Source organism: Saccopteryx leptura, chromosome 3 (assembly GCF_036850995.1).
Source record: "Saccopteryx leptura isolate mSacLep1 chromosome 3, mSacLep1_pri_phased_curated, whole genome shotgun sequence".
In the NCBI taxonomy this organism is placed as follows: domain Eukaryota; kingdom Metazoa; phylum Chordata; class Mammalia; order Chiroptera; family Emballonuridae; genus Saccopteryx; species Saccopteryx leptura.
Genome location: NC_089505.1, coordinates 65438032 through 65456738, shown reverse-complemented (window position 1 = coordinate 65456738; position 18707 = coordinate 65438032). Strand labels below are relative to the sequence as shown.

The following is an 18707-nucleotide window of genomic DNA, read 5'->3' as shown; positions in this document are numbered from 1 at the left end:
CAGAAATAAATAAATACTTATATGGCCAATTAATTTTTGACAAGGGTGCCAAGACCATTCAACAAGAATGAAAAAGTCTTTATAACACACCTAGCCAGTGGTCGCACAGCGGACAGAGTGTCGATCTGGAATGCCAAGGTCGCCAGTTCAAAATTCCGGGCTTGCCCAGTCAAGGCACATGCAAGAAATAGTCAATGAACAACTCAAGTAAAGCAACTATGAGTTGATGCTTCCCGTCCTCTCTCTAAAAATCAATAAATAAAATTTATTTAACAACTGGTATTAGGATAACATGCACAGAATGGAATAGGACCCCTACCTCACACCATGCCAAAGTTAACTCAAAAATGGATCATAGACCTAAATGTAAAAGCTAAAACTATTCAAATCTTAGAAGAAAACAAGAGGAATAAACCATTATGACCCCTGATTAGGCAGTTGTTTCTTAGATGTGATACCAGAAGAATATGTAAAAAAATAAAACAGATCAAACTATATTTCAGTAAAATTAAAAACTGTACCTCAAAAAATACCATCAGGAGCCTAACTTGTGGTGGCGCAGTGGATAAAGCGTTGACCTGGAATGCTGAGGTTGTCGGTTCAAAACCCTGGGCTTGCCTGGTCAAGGCACATATGGGAGTTGAAGCTTCCTGCTCCTCCCCCCTTCTCTCTCTCTCTCTCTCTCTCTCAATCTCTCTCTCTCTCTCTCTCTCCTCTAAAATGAATAAATAAAAATTAAAAAGAATTCTGAAAAAAAAAAATACCATCAGGAAAGTAAAAAGAAAAAAAAGTAAAAAGACAATCCACAAAAAGGGAGGAAATCTTTGCTAGTCATTTACAAATAGAGGACTTATATCCAGAATATATAAAGAACCCTTGCAAGACCTTCCACCAACAAAATAATCACAATTCACTTTACTGTGATACTGGTGTTATTACGGTGGTATGAAGCCTCGAGCCCTCAGTATCTGAGGTGTGCCTGTGTATTCCATTACTGTATTATATGTATTTCCAAAATGCTCACTAAAAAGACTTCACCTTTTGCTGCCACCCTTTCTAACAGTAAATGAGTATATATATTTAAATCTACAAAGGATTTTGTTGATTTTACATATGCTATTATAGAAGATGCGGAAAAAGACATAGTACCAAGTGTCAGTCTCTGGGTAATGGAATTATGATTTTCTTTTATCTTTTTTTTTTTTTTTGGTATTTTTCTGAAGTTAGAAATGGGGAGGCAGTCAGACAGACTCTCGCATGCGCCCGACTGGGATCCACCCGGCATGCCCACCAGGGGGCGATGCACTGCCTATCTGGGGCGTCACTCTGTTGCAACCAGAGCCATTCTAGCACCTGAGGCAGAGGCCACAGAGCCATCCTCAGCGCCCGGGCCAACTTTGCTCCAATGGAGCCTTGGCTGTAGGAGGGGAAGAGAGAGACAGAGAGGAAGGAGAGGGGGAGGGGTGGAGAAGCAGATGGGTGCTTCTCCTGTACGCCCTGGCCGGGAATCAAACCCGGGACTCCTGCACACCAGGCCAACGCTCTACCACTGAGCCAACCGGCCAGGGATGATTTTCATTTTTATCTTTGAATTTATCCTGTACTATCTAATTTTCCCATAACATGTATATTATTTCTGTAATTTAATTTATCTGGTGGGATAGCTCAGTTGGTTAGAGCAGTGGTCCCCAACCTTTTTTGGGCCACGGACCGGTTTAATGTCAGAAAATATTTTCACGGACCGGCCTTTAGAGTGGGACGAATAAATGTATCACGTAGCCTGACCAGGTGGCGGCGCAGTGGATAGAGCGTCGGACTGGAATGCGGAAGGACCCAGGTTAGAGACCCCAAGGCCACCAGCTTGAGCGCAGGCTCATCTGGTTTGAGCAAAGCTCACCAGCTTGGACCCAGGGTTGCTGGCTCAAGCAAGGGGTTACTCGGTCTGCTGCAGCCCCACAGTCAAGGCACATATGAGAAAGCAATCAATGAACAACTAAAGTGTCACAACGAAAAACTGATGATTGATGCTTCTCATCTCTCTCCGTTCCTGTCTGTCTGTCCCTATCTATCCCTCTCTGAGTCTCTCACTGTCACTGTAAAAAAAAAAAAAAGAAAAAAAAGTATCACGTGACCGAGACAAGCATCAAGAGTAAGTCTTAGACGGATGTAACAGAGGGAATGTAGTTATTTTTTAAAAATAAAACATCGTTCAGACTTAAATATAAATAAAACGGAAATAATGTAAGTTATTTATTCTTTCTCTGTGGACCAGTACCAAATGGTCCATGGACCAGTACCAGTCTGCGGCCCGGGGGTTGGGGACCACTGGGTTAGAGCACTGTCCTCAATATGTAGAGCAGGGGTCCCCAAACTATGGCCCGCGGGCCGCATGTGGCCCCATGAGGCCATTTATCCGCCCCTGCCACACTTCCAGAAGGGGCACCTCTTTCATTGGTGGTCAGTGAGAGGAGCATAGTTCCCATTGAAATACTGGTCGGTTTGTTGATTTAAATTTACTTGTTCTTTATTTTAAATATTGTATTTGTTCCTGCCTTTTTTTTTTTTTTTACTTTAAAATAAGATACGTGCAGTGTGCATATGGATTTGTTCATAGTTTTTTTTATAGTCCGGATCTCCAACGGTCTGAGGGACAGTGAACTGGCCCCCTGTGTAAAAAGTTTGGGGACCCGTGAGGTAGAGGTTGTCGGTTCAGTCCCCAGTTGGGACACATAAGAAACAGGTTGATGTTTCTCTTTCTCTTTCTAAAATCAATCAGTAAAAACAAAACTGTAGGTTCACAAAAAGACAAATATTATATGATTCTACTTATACAAGATACCTAGAATAATTAAATTCACAGAGATGGAAAACAGAAGTTACCAGGGCCTATGGAAGGCAGAAAGGAAAGCTGGTGTTGGAAGGGTGTGAGGTAAGGAAAAGCTCTGGAGACGGATGGCGGTGATGGTACAACAGTGTGAACAAATTTATCACCACTGGACTGTACGTTTAAGAACGTTTAAGTTGGTGTATTTTATGTTGTATGGATTAAATCACAATAGAAATTTTAAACAGTAAAAGTTATATATACAAATTATGAATGTTCATCATAAACATGTAATAGTAAAAAACTATGAACAAGTTAATACTCACTATAAGATGATGGTTAAACAAATAACCATCCGTCCGACACAGACATGGATCTGTATTTTTGACACAAATCAGTCTATGACACACTGAAAAAAGGCAGGTATTATAGAGAAAGTATGACCTCACTTTGACATTAAAAAAGAGAAAATATATGGGTAAATACACACAAAAGTCTGTGAAGCTAAACCCCAAAATGTGAGCTGTGGCTACTTCTCAGTGGTGGGACCACAGCTAATCCTTTTCTTCCCTTCTACATTTCCTGGTGAGAGGCATCTGTTACTTTCATAATCAAAAAAGCAATAAAGCTCTGAAAATAATACATAGGTCACATAAAGGACAGCGCAAGCAGACCACGGCCAGATGAAGGGAACAGAGACTTGTGCACAGCTCTCCCTACTCGAGTGGGCACCCTGCTGGGGCTGGCCGTGGGCAATCTGTGAGGGTGGCTCGGCTGCCAGACAGCCCCGTCCCGTCTCAGGCCCTGAAGAGCCACCAGCCCTCTCACTTGAAGGGCAATAGAGCGGGAACACCTGAGCACACGAGGCTCTGGCCACAAGAAAGCGGATTCTGCGAAGCAGGCGGGGGAAGGAGATGCTTTGGAGAGAAAGGCAGCCAGCAGCTGGTTAGGCTGTTAGCAGTTAGGTGGTGGCTCTCTCCTTCTGAGAAGCGGAGCCTCTGCTGCTGGCCGGCGACACAGAGCTAGGCCACTCATCACTCTAAATGTCCAAATTAGTCACTTGGCTGTGCGCTCACGGCTGGGCGCTGGGCATACAACCTGGCGGCCCAGCCTGCCCGGTGAGGTCTGTGCAGACAGAGTTAGAGCTTCCACCTGCTTCCCATACAGTCTCCCCTCCACTAGGACATGCGTGCCCAGCTGTGGGTCTGGGACAGGGACCACTCCTCAGCCTGCACTGCCATTAGCCCCCAAACTCCCAGTGCCCACTTACAAAAGCACCTTGTGGACGCCACCTCTATAGCGGAGGGCTCGGCAGGGGCTGAGAGCCTACTGTTCGTCCTAAATCTAGTAGGATCTGCTTGTGTCTAAACATGGTGCCCCGACACAAGCAAGAAATGACTAGGGAAGGAAGGGACCCAGTATCGCTTTACTCCTGGGAAGAAAACCAAGGGAGCGTGCTCCTACTAGAGATCAGCCTGGTGAGACTGGGGTGAGTGAGGTCTTGGTTGGCTACTTACTAAAACCTCGAGCAAGTGATAGAAAAAACCTTCTGGGCCTCAGTCTCTTTATTTAAATAATGGGAAAACAGCCATACCTCAAGGGAACACTGGGGCAGTTAAGTGTGGTAAAGCACAGGACATCTCTAACATGTGGTGTGGCTGCTCTGAGCCATATACGCCTCTGACCTGGCACTTCCTTTTCCGTCATCTATAAAAGGATTGCTGTGAAGAGAGACCACACACAACATTATAGCTGCTCAATAAATTATAGCCTCCATTATAACCGGTCCAAGCTGGAGGCACAGCAAAGCCATTTGGGAAGTTTCCCCAGACAATGGAAGGGAATGAGTGAGCTGATGGCCCCAGAAGTGCCTGGAAGGGGTTCCTGACCACGTCACCATCTGAATTTCCCCAATTAAATCCTAAACCTGATTGTATATAAGAGCAAAGACCGGTCACCTAAGGTGAATGCGTCCCAGGGCCCAAGGGAGAGGATGCTGGGAATGCGAGTGCTTTGCTGCGCGGGGTCTACACCGGCAAGCCATCAAAGGACAGCAATGGAGTGACAGCTACCAAGTAATCACATTCTACTGACCCAGCTACTCCCTTTCTGCCATTTACCCTGCAGTCACCCTGCAGCCACAAGGGCACACAATGCAGCACATGGTGGTCACAAAAGCCTGGCCACAGCTCGAACGAGGCCAGAGGGGACTGGCTCAGTGAACCACCACCACTCCATGCTGGGATACAGAGCTGAAGACATGAGGGAGGAAGCTATGTACCGACTAGGAAATATCACCAGAAGACACTGTAAAGCAGGGGTCTCAAACTCACGGGCCACGAGTAAAGTGAAAAAGGTACACATCAGTGCACGTAGAGTTTATACAGCCTTGAATTCTGAACCAGGTGAATATAAAATGCCTATCAAACAAACAGGACCCACGCCTCTCTGTCTCGCACTGCGGCTGCACCGCGGAGAGGCAGAGGTCTGCGAGAGGTGACAGAACACAGCCGAGGAGGCTCTCCGCAGGGCTTTCAGTCTTGATAAAGCAGCTCCCCAACTTAAGACAAATAGAGCGGGCGTTTACCAATCCAGGCCACACTAAGAAATGCTGAGACCAACCTGACAAAGTCCTCGGGAAGCAGGTCAGGACTGATACCCAGGGAGTCAAACACATCATTTCGAATCTGGAGCAACAGCTCCGAATCTTCCCCAAAGGTATCACAGCTTGGGTCTCTTCCCTTATCTGTGCGGAACTTCAGGAGCACTGGGAAAGGAAAAAGAAGGGAGGTTAAAAAACAAGCCTTTCCAAAATAAATGCTGATAGATGTTGAAAATGAAATGTTTTTCATTCTCTAAGAACTATACATTAGTTAAAATGTGGGCCAAGTAAAAGGTAATACACTTCATTTATTCAACAAATACAGTAAAGAAAAGGCAATCAAATAACTACAAAAACTACAATGACTGTGATGAGAGCCAGGACAGCATGGCAGAGGATCTGACAGCTGCAGGGCAGTGTCAGGAAAGGCCTCGCTGAGGAAGCAGAGAGGGATTGAAGTGTGTTTGGGGAGGGGCGGGAAGCTTCCAGCAGGAAGAGAAGGCCCAATTATGACCCAGAAGAGAGGTCGGAGCAGGAGGCATGCATTCTAGGCATCAGTTCAAAGGGCTGCTTCAGCCAGAAAGGCCAGCCAAATGCTCAGACTCATCAGACAGACAAGTCATTACAAACAAAATCTCCCTTAGTACAACAATTATGTCAACCTCCAGAAATGAGTGTTTAATTTCAGTTTTGAACCAGAGAAAGGCTGAGATGATGGCAGCAAATCAGAGCTACTGTGTAATGAGGTCCTAACAAGGCTTGAATTTTTAGCCCAACCAAAAGACCCAGGCAGGATCATGGTAAGATTGACCAAAATAGAAACCCCTTGTACCACCACATCTGTCCATGATATTCACTGCATGCTGGGCAGGGGGCATTCTTGTTCTCTGGGGACTTCCCATGGCCGGTGAGCAGCCCATCTCCAAGGTACTGCTTCTACCTCAATACAAAAGCTGTGTGTATCGGAGCAGACAGAGACATGTGGACCCCGGGTGCCCTGGGGTAGCATCTCATACCCCATCTCATACACCAAATGTAAAGGAGACTTTACATTTACTTCTACCAGTGCAAGGGGCTCTTCCCTAAGAATAAAGGTGGGTTGAAAACTCAGGCAATTGCTGTGAGGCTCTTTAAAAATGCATTTGGAGTCTACCCTAGACCAAGAAATGACTCCTCCTTTCTACTTGTTTTCTTCTTAAGACTCACAAATAGTTTTGGTGATGAGCAGCCTGGGTTAAGAACCACTCTCCAAGAAATAATACAAATTCATTCGTTCAGCCAACAAAACTGAGCACTCTGTGTGCCTGGCAGACCGAGGCACGGAAGAGACAAGGGCAGGCGAGGGAGTCCTGGTGTCTGCATGTATGAAGGCGATGGGGAAAACAGGGGATTTAGGAGTCACAACAGATGGCTTCAGTTTAGTCTGAGAGAAGTTCACAAATGGCTTATAAAGTGTTCCAAGAACCCCAACCACGGAGGCCCAGGTAAGACAGCCTGTTCCTGGGCCACGCCACTCTCAGTGGCTGTGCCAGAGAAAGGCCCCCGGTCTGTTTCTCTGGCAACTTTCAAATACCCACTTCAGGGCTCTGTTTGTGAGAGGTATAAAAAAGAGCGGGGGTGGGGTGGGGTGCTCGGGAACACCTGCTTTGAACACTGTTTGCCATCCGGGAACATGGGTCTCCTCTTTTTCAAGAACACTGCTCCTAGAACCCTCAATTGTACCTGACCACTTGGCAGCCAACAAGGCCAATGGCCACGTGCATGCTGCTAACTGAGCTGCTTCGTCTCGGCTTAACTTCCACCCCTACATGTGTTGCTGGAACCCAAAGCTGAAATAGGTGCAATCACAGAGGCATTTGGGGGCGGGGTGGAGAAGAGCCTACAGAAAAGGGCAGCTAAGCTGTGGTTAGATGAAGTCTCCTTTCCAATCATGTCCTGTGAAGACAAAGGGATCTGAAAATCTGCTAATCCAGCCAAAACGGAGGCTACTCCGAGCGCACTCTATCAAATGTCAGCACCATTCCCACCTACCGCTCGAGAGGGCACGCCCACAAACCCAGGGTGAGTGTGAGTGTAGCCTGAGCAGATGATGGAAGCAATGCTTGTAGCCGCTTACTGCACAACCCAAGGCCCAGTGGCAACCGCGTGGCAAGTGAGTGAGACTATGGATTTCAGACTGTCAAGGCGGTGAGCAGCAGCAGGGGCCCCACCTGGTGCCGCCAGGGTGATCCTCTCATTTCTGTGTCACTGAGACAGAAGCACCAACTGTCGTACGGGACGAAGAAGACAGGATTATTTTCCAGCCCTCCCCACAAAGCTTTTCTTTTTTTTTCTTTTTTTTACAGGGACAGAGAGAGAGTCAGAGAGAGGAACAGACAGGGACAGACAGACAGGAACGGAGAGAGATGAGAAGCATCAATCATCAGTTTTTTTGTTGCGAGACCTTAGTTGTTCATTGATTGCTTTCTCATACGTGCCTTGACCGCGGGCCTTCAGCAGACCGAGTAACCCCTTGGGTCGAAGCTGGTGAGCTTTTGCTCAAACCAGATGAGCCTGCGCTCAAGCTGGCGGCCTTGAGGTCTTGAACCTGGGTCCTTTGCATCCCAGTCCAACGCTCTATCCACTGCGTCACCGCCTGGTCAGGCCCCACAAAGCTTTCCATGTTTTGGTTAAATACAAGCTTTTGGAGAAAAGCTGAAACCATCATAATAGTAAAACCAACAGTGCCTACTTATGCTAAACATTTTGGATACATGAACACTTATCCAAGCCCTGGCCAGCTAGCTCAGTGGTAGAGTGTCGGCCCGGCATACGGAAGTCCCAGGTTCAATTCCCAGTCAGGGCACACAAAAGAAGCGCCCATCTGCTTCTCCACCCTTCCCCTCTCCTTTCTATCTGTCTCTCTCTTCCCCTCCCGCAGCCAAGATGCCACAGGAGCAAAGTTGGCCCGGGCACTGAGGATGGCTCTGTGGCCTCTGCCTCAGGCGCTAGAATGGCTCTGGTTGCAACAGAGCAACACCCCAGATGGGCAGAGCATCGGCTCCTGGTGGGCTTGCTGGGTGGATCCTAGTCGGGCGCATGTGGGAGTCTATCTCTCTGCCTCATTTGCTTCTCACTTCAGAAAATACAAAATACCAAAAACAACAAAAAAAAACCACTCATCCACAATAACCTGGTGAGGTAGGTAGGTCCTATTCCTCTCCCTCCTTTATGGATGAAGAAACTGAAGTTCAGAGAGGTTAAGTGGCTTGTTCAATGTAACTCCCAATAAGTGATAGGGCAGAAACACCAACTCTGGCATTCAGACTCTGTGCTTCTTAACCCTAATGAATCCAGGAGAAACAGCAGGACCATTTGGAATGCAGTCCCAAGGATTCCAAGCAGTCTGGCTCCTTGTCTCCCACCTCAGGAGGACTCCCATTTGACCACATTTTTATGGATTTTCCAGATGAGCCCTCCCCTCTCTCAACTAGTCCATTAATTTTAAGTTACTAATTCAGTGGTGAGAAGTAGAGGCAGAGGCCATACGAAACCATGCCCACCAATCTTCAGAGAGAGAGAGAGAGAGAAACAGACCAGTTTCATTTCAGAAAGAAAGAAAGAAGATGGCACTAAGAGGAGGAATAAAGGCAGCCAGCAGCCAGGCCCGCTGTTTCTCTAGGCCCCTTGCCCACTCCTTGGATGAGGGCCGGCAGGCTGGCACCATCCCGATACCTCGCTGACCACATCTGAAGTCCTCTCAGGGCCTCTGGGAAGGAGGCCAGTCAGAAGGCCACTTATTTGCAGCAAAGCAAACAGAAGCTGTATTTTTCACTCTTTTTCGAATGTCAGCACTCCAGTTAGCAGGGGTGAAGAGGGGTGGGCAGATGCCCATGTTCTAGACAGGCAGCAGCCTCAGAACTGACCTTAGCCCCTGACAAGTTCGTGCTTATTAAATTCTCCTCTTTGTTCTGTTCTCCTCCCCTCCCCAACAGCCAGACACATACACATCACTGTTGACTTTGCATTTCTGAAGAGCACCTCCCCACCAGTTTCCAGATTATAAAACTGTTCCATTAAGATCAAACATTTTCAGGAATGAAGAGCTGCTCTGCCAAACAATGACTCACTGAATTGAATCAAAACACTGTACGAAATTAGAATCCCAAACTTGATTAACTTCATCTGAACCTTTTAATTAACACCGGTTGCTGAAGTCTGGGTAAATGACCCTCACCATTACAGATGACAGGCTGGTGTCCCTGCTCAAGTGCAGGGCCTGCCCAGGCAACACAAAAGGTCAAGTTTGAAAAGGAAAAACCAAGCACCTTTTCATGCATTAGAAGGAAAACCGTGCACATGTGAATAACCACTTCTGCAAAAAGAAGTGAAATCAAACCCAAATTTAATCTGAATCAGAATACCAGATTATTGTTATTACAGGAATTTGGAAAGCAATACTATTAAGCACTGTATTTCTTTTGACAAATACCTAATTGCATTTAAATAGTGTGATCATGTTTAGCATAATCGCTAAGACCATTGGGGGAAAAGGTAGCATTTTTATAGGAAAAAAAGTGAAGTCAATGTTGTACATTAGCCCCAACTCTACTGCTGTTCCTCAAAACAGTTCAATTAAGGGGAGGAAGAGCCAAATGTATATTCACTGGCACGTCCCAACCTACAGAGAGCCCTTCTCCCCAAGCTGGCTCACTCTTGTGGGGCGCTCAGTCGGAAAACGTCCTGGAAACCAGCTCTACTTCTCCCAAGAAAGAGAAAAGCAGTTACCTCTTTAGACAACTGCCTATCTGCTAAAGCAAAACACTAGATCTGACATTTAGTCAATTAATCATTCAATACACAAGTACTGAGCACCGATTTTATGCCAGGCCCTGGGTTGGGCAGGAGAGAGCAAAATGCACACTCTGCCCCCGAGAGCCCTTAGTGAGTGAGGGTGGCAACTCGAAATGGCTTTTACAAGCTAACAAAAGGTGGGAACCAGAAAAGAAGCTCTGAGAGAATTATGGGATGGAATGGAGCTGTTCCAACGGGCTGGGTTCCCACCATGGGGCAGGACCACCTCCTCTTCACAGCCCCAGATTTGAACAATGCCCTGCCACCTCTCACCCTCAGAAGGTTTGCAGGCTGCTGGAGGCCACACTGTGCTTTCTCTGTGCGAAGCCCTTCCTAGGAACCAGCACGCAGCAGAGCACAGCAGTGAGGAGGAGCACATAGGCTGGAGCCCATTTTTCCACTTACTGTCACCTTGGCAAGTGACAATGTCCCTGAGCTTCCTCTATAAAATGGGAATTGTAAAAGCACCTACCTTTTTTTTTTAATGTTTATTTTATGGATTTCAGAGACAAAGGGAGAGACAGACAGGAACACTGAAACATTCTTGTATGTGCCCTGACCGGGGATCGAACCAGCAACCTCTGCACTTTGGGACAATATGCTAACTGACTGAGCTATCCAGTCAAGAGCAAGAGCACCTACCTTACAGAGTTTAAGGATTATGCCTGACCAGGCAGTGGTGCAGTGGATAGAGCATCAGATTTGGATGCAGAGGACCCAGATTCAAAACCCCAAGGTTGCTGGCTTGAGCCCAGAGGTCACTCGCTGTGCTGTAGCCCCCCAGTCAAAGCACATATGAGAAAGCATCAATGAACAAATAAGGAGCTGCAACAAATAACTGATGCTTCTTATTTCTCTCCTTTACTGTCTGTCTGTCCCTACATGTCCCTCTCTCTATCACAAGAAGAAGAAAAAAAGATTAAGTGTACTAACCCACATAAAGCACCTAGGACAGCGCCATGTGCAGTGTAAAAATTCCATAAATGCTGATATTCCAGATCTGTGGCTACTCTTCCCCGCCCTCCATAAACCCAGCCCGCCCACCCCTTAGGGCTAACATACTTGTTCAAGCCAAACTCCCTCACTAACCAAGCTGCCACCACTAACTCATCTGTGAGCTCTGAAGACGACAGTGACCTGGTGAACAAAACTCTCCTCACCCCACTCTCCCTTCATGGCTCTTCACCTCAGTTTGTGATCTGACAGGCATCTGTATAAATTCACTTATAAAAACACTTATCTTCTCTGCTAGATGTATGCTCTGTGGGACAGACACCATATCTATTTTGTTCACTATTACTTGATACCTAATGTGGGTCTGCCCCCCGACAGGCACTGAGAAGGTATCTGTTCCTTAGGAAACCTCAATGTTTGGGGAAGGAAGACGAATAGTCACACGGGTGTTGTGTGAGAGGGCTCATGACAAGGTCCTCACAGATCCTAAGCAGGCCTGCTTTTATAAGTGAACTGAATAGCATTCAAGATACCCAGGATGGATCTGTTTCTTATCAGGTATTTACTTTAATTTTTAAATTAAAAAAAATTTTTTTAGATTTTATTTATTGATTTAAAAAGAGGACAGGAAGAGAGAAATGGGGGAGCGGGAACCATCAACTGATAGTAATTGCTTCTCATATATGCCTTGACCGGGGAAGTCCAGGGTTTTGAACTAGAGACCTCAGTGTTCCAGATCGATGCTTGATCCTCTGCATCACCACAGGTCAGGCTTACCAAGTATGTATTTACAAATGTGCTAGACATGGGAATATCCAGCAAAAAACAAAAAGGACACAGTGCACCAAGTACCCTCAGGAGGGAAATAAGACAGGAGTCCAGCTTCTAAGGCCATGCCTGAGACCTAAGGGTGGAGAACAGCCAGCCAACAGGTGTGAGCCCAAATGAGGGATGGAGCTGGACTGGGGAAAAGCATGGTCACTTCAGGAGCCCACCATGACTTTGGCTCTCTCAGGCTCCTATCCCTCTCTCTTTTTAAAATTTTATTTATTGATTTGAAAGAGAGAGAGAAAGAAACATTGATTTGTTGTTCCACTTATTATGGTTGATTCTTGTATGTGCCCTGACTGGGGATTGAACCTGCAACCCTGGTGTTTGGGAATAATGCTCTAACCAGCTGAGCGAGTCACCCAGGCAGGGTTCAGCCTCTTACCTGTTAAGGCATCTGGTCATTTGCTCATGCTCGGCCCCACAACACTCTTCTCTTCATTTACCTCACCCTTAGCTTTTCTCTTTGAACCTCGCTGGTGGCTAGATGGATAAAGCATCATGAGTTCGGCCCCTGGTCAGGGCAGGTATGAGAAGCAATCAATGAGTGCACGCTAAATGGAACTAAGTTAAACAAGCTGATGCGTCTTTCTCCTTCCCTTCCTCTCTCTCGCCAATCAATAAAAAAGTATGTGTATGAATGTATTCATTCATTCATTCATATTTTGTTTATCCACATGTCCTGAGCACTGGCCCTCCCACCCCCACACCCTATGCTGAGCTGTGCTGGGGACCCAGTAGTGACCCAGACAGCGCCAAGCACTGCCCTTGAATGCAGAGCTCAGAATCCACAGAGGGCACACTCATAAGCCCGTCTGTCCCCACGGCCACACAGTTCTGTGATCTTTCTCCAGAGCATCAGCTCCAGAGCGGCCTCCCCTAAAGACTTTCTCTAAAATTTACCAAGTCCTGGCCACCCTTTCACCTACCTGCCCAATACAACCCAGTCTATGGCCTCATCACAGATCAGCTCAAAACTGAGAAAGTCATCTCTCACTATTCATAGCTTTACGCTCTTTCTGAAAGAACTTGAGGCAGCCAGGTGAAGCTGTTGATGAGGGAAAGGAGAGTACTATTTCTCAGAAAAGACCTGAAAACAAAATGCTGGTTTTTGCCTTTCAAATTAAAGACCAAGATTACTCAACCTAAGCAAGAAGGCCGGGCCTGCTCTGTCACCCAAAGCTGGTAGAAGTGTGAACACTCAGGAAACCATGTGAATATGGGCTACTGACCATCTTTATAAAAGGTCATGTCCCGCCTGACCAGGTGGTGGTGCAGTGGATAGAGCATCGGACTGGGATGCGGAAGACCCAGGTTCGAGACCCTGAGGTCGCCAGCTTGAGCACAGACTCAACTGGTTTGAGCAAAAACTCACCAGCTTGAGCCCAAGGTCACTGGCTCAAGCAAAGGGGTTACTCAGTCTGCTGAAGGCCCGCGGTCAAGGCACATATGAGAAAGCAATCAATGAACAATTCAAGTGTTGCGACACGCAACGAAAAACTAATGATTGATTCTTCTCATCTCTCCGTTCCTGTCTGTCTGTCCCTGTCTATCCCTCTGACTCTCTCTCTATCTCTGTAAAAAAAAAAAAAAAAAATCACCGAAAGCAGGGAACATCATTAAAAAAAAAAAAGGTCATGTCCCTTGGCCAGTGACAGGATTATGCATTGCTATGTTATTTATACTACAGAAAAATCTGGAAATAATCTCATATCCAATAATACTATGGTTACATGATACACCAGGGGTTGGGAACCTTTTTGGCTGAGAGAGCCATGAACACCACATATTTTAAAATGTAATTCCATGAGAGCCATACAACGACCCGTGTATGTTATGTATTGTCCAATAAAAATTTGGTGTTGTCCCGGAGGACAGTTGTGATTGGCTCCAGCCACCTGCAACCATGAAAATGAGCAGTAGGAAATGAATGGATTGTAATACATGAGAATGTTTTATATTTTTAATGTTATTATTTTTTTTATTAAAGATCTGTCTGCGAGCCAGATACAGCCATCAAAAGAGCCACATCCGGCTCACGAGCCATAGGTTCCTGACCCCTGTGATACACTGACAGAATGAATATTATTCAGCTATTAAAAGTATGTTTAAGCAGTTTTTAGTCACTTTGCAACATTTAGTTTTTTAAAAAGGCAAATGTCCTACATTCAGAATTGGCTCTCATGTAAAAAATAAAACAGAGTAAGATAGGTATAACTGTTACTATCTCCATTTTAAAGGTGGAAAACTGAGACTTTAGAGAGACTCAAAGGTCATGATGGACTCAAAAGCCACCACACTGGTCACTTCTATGTTATACCACCTTTCCTAGGAGCAGAGACCAGATAGAAGACATACTTTTTTTATTTTTATTTATTTTTTTAATTTAATTTTTTTTTTTACAGAGAGAGAGAGAGAGAGTGAGTCAGAGAGAGGGATAGATAGGAACAGAGAGAGATGAGAAGCATCAATCATCAGTTTTTCGTTGCGACACCTTAATTGTTCATTGATTGCTTTCTCATATGTGCCTTGACCATGGGCCTTCAGCAGACCGAGGAACCCCTTGCTCAAGCCAGCGACCTTGGGCTCAAGTTGGTGAGCCTTGCTCAAACCAGATGAGCCCACACTCAAACCAGATGAGCCCACGCTCAAGCTGGCAACCTCGGGGTCTCGAACCTGGGTCCTCCGCATCCCAGTCCGACGCTCTATCCACTGTGCCACTGCCTGGTCAGGCATACTTTTTTTATTTTTAATATTTCATTTATTGGTCCTGGCTGGTTAGCTCAGTGGCAGAGCATCAGCCTGGCATGTAGGAGTCCCGGGTTCGGTTCCCAGCCAGGGCACACAGGAGAAGCGCCCATCTGCTTCTCCACCCCTCCCCCTCTCCTTCCTCTCTGTCTCTCTCTTCCCCTCCCGCAGCCAAGGCTCCATTGGAGCAAAGTTGGCCCGGGTGCTGAGGATGGCTCTGTGGCCTCTGCCTCAGGCACTAGAATGACTCTGATTATGGCAGAGCGATGCCCCGGCTGGGCAGAACATTGCCCCCTGGTGGGCGTGCTGGGTGGATCCCGGTCGGGCGCATGCAGGAGTCTGACTGCCTCCTCGTTTCCAACTTCAAAAAAATGCAAAAAAAAAAAGATTTCATTTATTTCTTTTTTAGAGAGTGGAGAGAGAGAAAGAGAAGAAAGGAGAAGAATAGGAACCATCAACCTGTAGCAGCTGATTCTCATATGTGCCTTGACCAAGCAAGTCCAAGGTTTCAAACTGGCGACTTCCGCTGTGCCACCATAGGTCAGGCAAGACATGTTTTAATTTTCTTTTTTTTTTTATGGGAGATGACGGGGGATAGTGAGAAAGATACCCACATGCTCCCTGACCAAGATCTACCTGGCAACCCCAGTCTGGGGCCAATACTCGAATCAACTAAGCTAATCTCAGTGCCTGGGGCCGATGCTCAGATCAACCAACCTATCCTCAGCACCTGGGGCCAAGACTTGACCAATCACTGGCTCCAAGAGGGGAAGAGGGAGAGAAAGGGGAGAGAGAAGGGAAGAGAAGCCGACGGTCACTTCTTCTATGTGCCTTTACTGGGAATCGAACCTGGGATATCCGCAAACCAGGCCAATGTTTTATCCACTGAGCCAACTGGCCTGGGCCAAGACATGCTTCTTTTTTAAAAAATCACTTCAAATGAATTTGGTTCCCCACCCCAGAGCCCACAAGTTTGAAATAATGCAAACCATCCATTAAGAAACTATAGCCACGGCCTGACTAGGCGGTGGCACAGTGGATGGAGCGTAGGACTGGGATGCGGAAGGACCCAGGTTCGAGACCCTGAGGTCGCGCCAGCTTGAGCGCAGGCTCATCTGGCTTAAGCAAAGCTTGCCAGCTTGGACCCAAGGTCGCTGGCTCCAGCAAGGGGTTCCTCAGCCTGCTGAAGGCCCGCGGTCAAGGCACATATGAGAAAGCAATCAATGAACAACTAAAGAGTCGCAACGAAAAACTGATGATTGATGCTTCTCATCTCTCTCCGTTCCTGTCTGTCTGTTCCTATCTGTCCCTCTCTCTGTTCCTGTAAATAAATTAAAAAAAAAAAAAAAAAAGAAAGAAACTGTAGCCAGCCCTGACCAGGCTGCTCAATTGGTTAAGAGTGTTGACCCGATACAATAAGGTTGTGGGTATGACCCAGTCACGGCACAAACAAGAATCAGCCAATAAATACATTAAAAAAGTGAAATAACAAATTAATGTTTTTCTCTCTTTCTCTCTCTTCCTCTAAAACCAATAAATTAAAAAAATAAAATAAAAGCATGGAGGAGGTCTGCCCTGGCTGGATAGTTCAGTTGGTTAAAGCATTGTTCTGAAGTGCAGAGGTTGCTGGTTTGAGCACCAGTCAGGGCACAAACAGGAGCAGCTCAATGTTCTTCTCTCTCTCTCTTTCTCTTCCTCTCTTGATGAAATCAATCAATAAATTTTTAAAAAATTAAAACAAAAAACAAAAGTAGAGGAGGATAAACACACAATATGGTGTACAGAGACGTGCTGTAGAATTGGGTACCTGAAACATATATAATTCATGTTAACCAGTGTTACCCCAATAAATAAAAAGAAGTGGAATATTGAAGTCTCTATAAAAAGAAGACCGCAGTCAAATGTTCTATTTCTTCTTCAAAAAATGTCAAGTGATTCCTAAGCTTGACTCTCACCTTTAAAGTGGAACATTCTGACTAGTATGAAAAGACTATAATTTTCAATAAGAAGGGGACAAAAAACTTCTAAAAGGCAGAGACAAATTATGTAGAGGACAAGTACAGAGTTCCATGGACCTGTCATCACATGGCCCCTCGTCAGTTAGCCTGGCCAACTGCACCCCCTATTCACACAGCAAGTCTGACAGAGCCCTCCACATTCAGACCCACCCTGCCTGGTCACAAGCAGCAGGGAGACAGGGTCTTTTCTCCAGCCCAGCACTTGAGTGGCACATGACCTTGACTCTGGGCATCTGCTGCTCTCTGCCAACCGCTCTCACCGAGGGAAGATGGCACAGGACATTCCCGTGACTGTTGTCTGACAGAGAAAAGATGTGAGGCTTTAAACAAGAATTGCAGCTGGGCTTGGGGCCCAAGAGCTGCCCAAACAGGCTAATGCTAAGGGTGGGGGAGATGTGGGCCTGCAAAGAAAAAACAAGGCAGGTTGCTGACAATGTTGCCCATTATTGCAATCTGGTCTCGGTGGGCCTTAGTTTCCCATCTGCAAAAGTGGAATAAGAAAATGTCACAAGGCTCTTGTGAAATCCAGATTTTTAAAAATGGACATAATGCTATCATTAGTAATGCTAACAATCAAAATCTGACTGAAGATGGTGAGACATGCAGTGTTAGGTGATGCATCAACACTTTCTAGGTGCGGCAAACCTGGACACATGACTTAGCCTCTACACGACTCAGTTTCTTCTTGAGAAAATGGGATGATCACAGTGAGATCTGCTCTCATGAGGGTGCAGTGAAGATTTAATGTGATCATGATGCACATAAAGCACTTTATCAACAATTATTAATGCACAACATGTGCCAGACCTTCCTTCAATCCCTGTGCCCTGTGAGGGAGCCGTAGGGCTGTGCCCGTTTCTCAGACTGAGGAGTGCCGCAGGTGCTAACCCAGTAGTTGCTCTTACAAGACTCTATCCTGATGACTGAAACGCGCTTACCTCTGCTCTCCCCCCTCAGCTCTCCTCTCTGCACAACAACGTCTCCTTCCCTTCTGAATGACTGTGTTCTGTCTTCTCTACCAGTGATACGGCAGTGGCACCAAACAAACCCCCCCCCCAAACCCACTGCTTTTTCTTTCTCCCTCTCTACAAATCATGTATTCTTTTAAACATTGTGGTCACGACAGCAGCAAATCAACAGTGCTCAGCCACTGCCCCACTATCAGAACCCATTTCCCTGTGGCTGTCACCTTCTCAGTATAGGTCCTGTCATTGCTGGACACCAAAAACCCCCTGGGGAGCGCCAGGTCCAACACTGATGGCTGCTTGCGGCCTGGTTTACAAAGGTTACAAGTTCTAAAATAAGACGTTCCTTCTGAAGAGAACTGATCATCAAATCGAGCTGAGGTCTAGAGACAAAGTCAATTTAAAAAAATCATAAAAACAGGGAAGCTGGAACTATGATGGAGGCAAGGAGAAGAGAAGGAATCAAGGAAAAAGTTTTCTCAGGTCTATCTGTAATAATAAAAAAATAAAAAGTGTCCATCTTTAGAAAACCTTGCAAATAGAATCCATGTAGTGATGAGGTATAAAATATTAGAAAGTTCTGGAGGAATACATAAGAAATGGCAGTTTCCTCTGAGGTATCTGAATATCTTACTAAAAAGATGTCGGGGTTTTTAAATTGATTTTAGAGAGAGGAGAGAGAGAGAGAGAAAAAAAAAGATGGAGGTAGCGGGAAGCATCAACTTGTAGCTGCTTTTCGTATCTGCCTTGATTGGGCAAGTCTGGGGCTTTTGAACCAGCGACCTCAGGTTTCCAATTCGACCTATCCACCACGTCACCACAGGTCAAAAGTGTCTTACTTTTACAACTTAAAAAAGGAAGAAAATACAACTTTTTCTAAGGCTCTCCTCAAATAAAGCCACAAGTTAAGAACTGCCAAAAGTCTCCAAACTTGG

The 18707-nt window shown here is 46.0% G+C and overlaps 1 protein-coding gene across 1 annotated transcript in view; it reads right to left on the bottom strand.

The window, feature by feature from the left end:
• The window catches only part of SAE1 (SUMO1 activating enzyme subunit 1), a 93075-nt gene that overhangs the window by 7444 nt on the left and 66924 nt on the right, over positions 1 to 18707 (bottom strand). The window contains exon 7 of the mRNA XM_066373858.1: positions 5447 to 5591. Coding sequence (XP_066229955.1) covers positions 5447 to 5591 — 145 coding nt within the window. The remainder of the gene's footprint in view (positions 1 to 5446; positions 5592 to 18707) is intronic.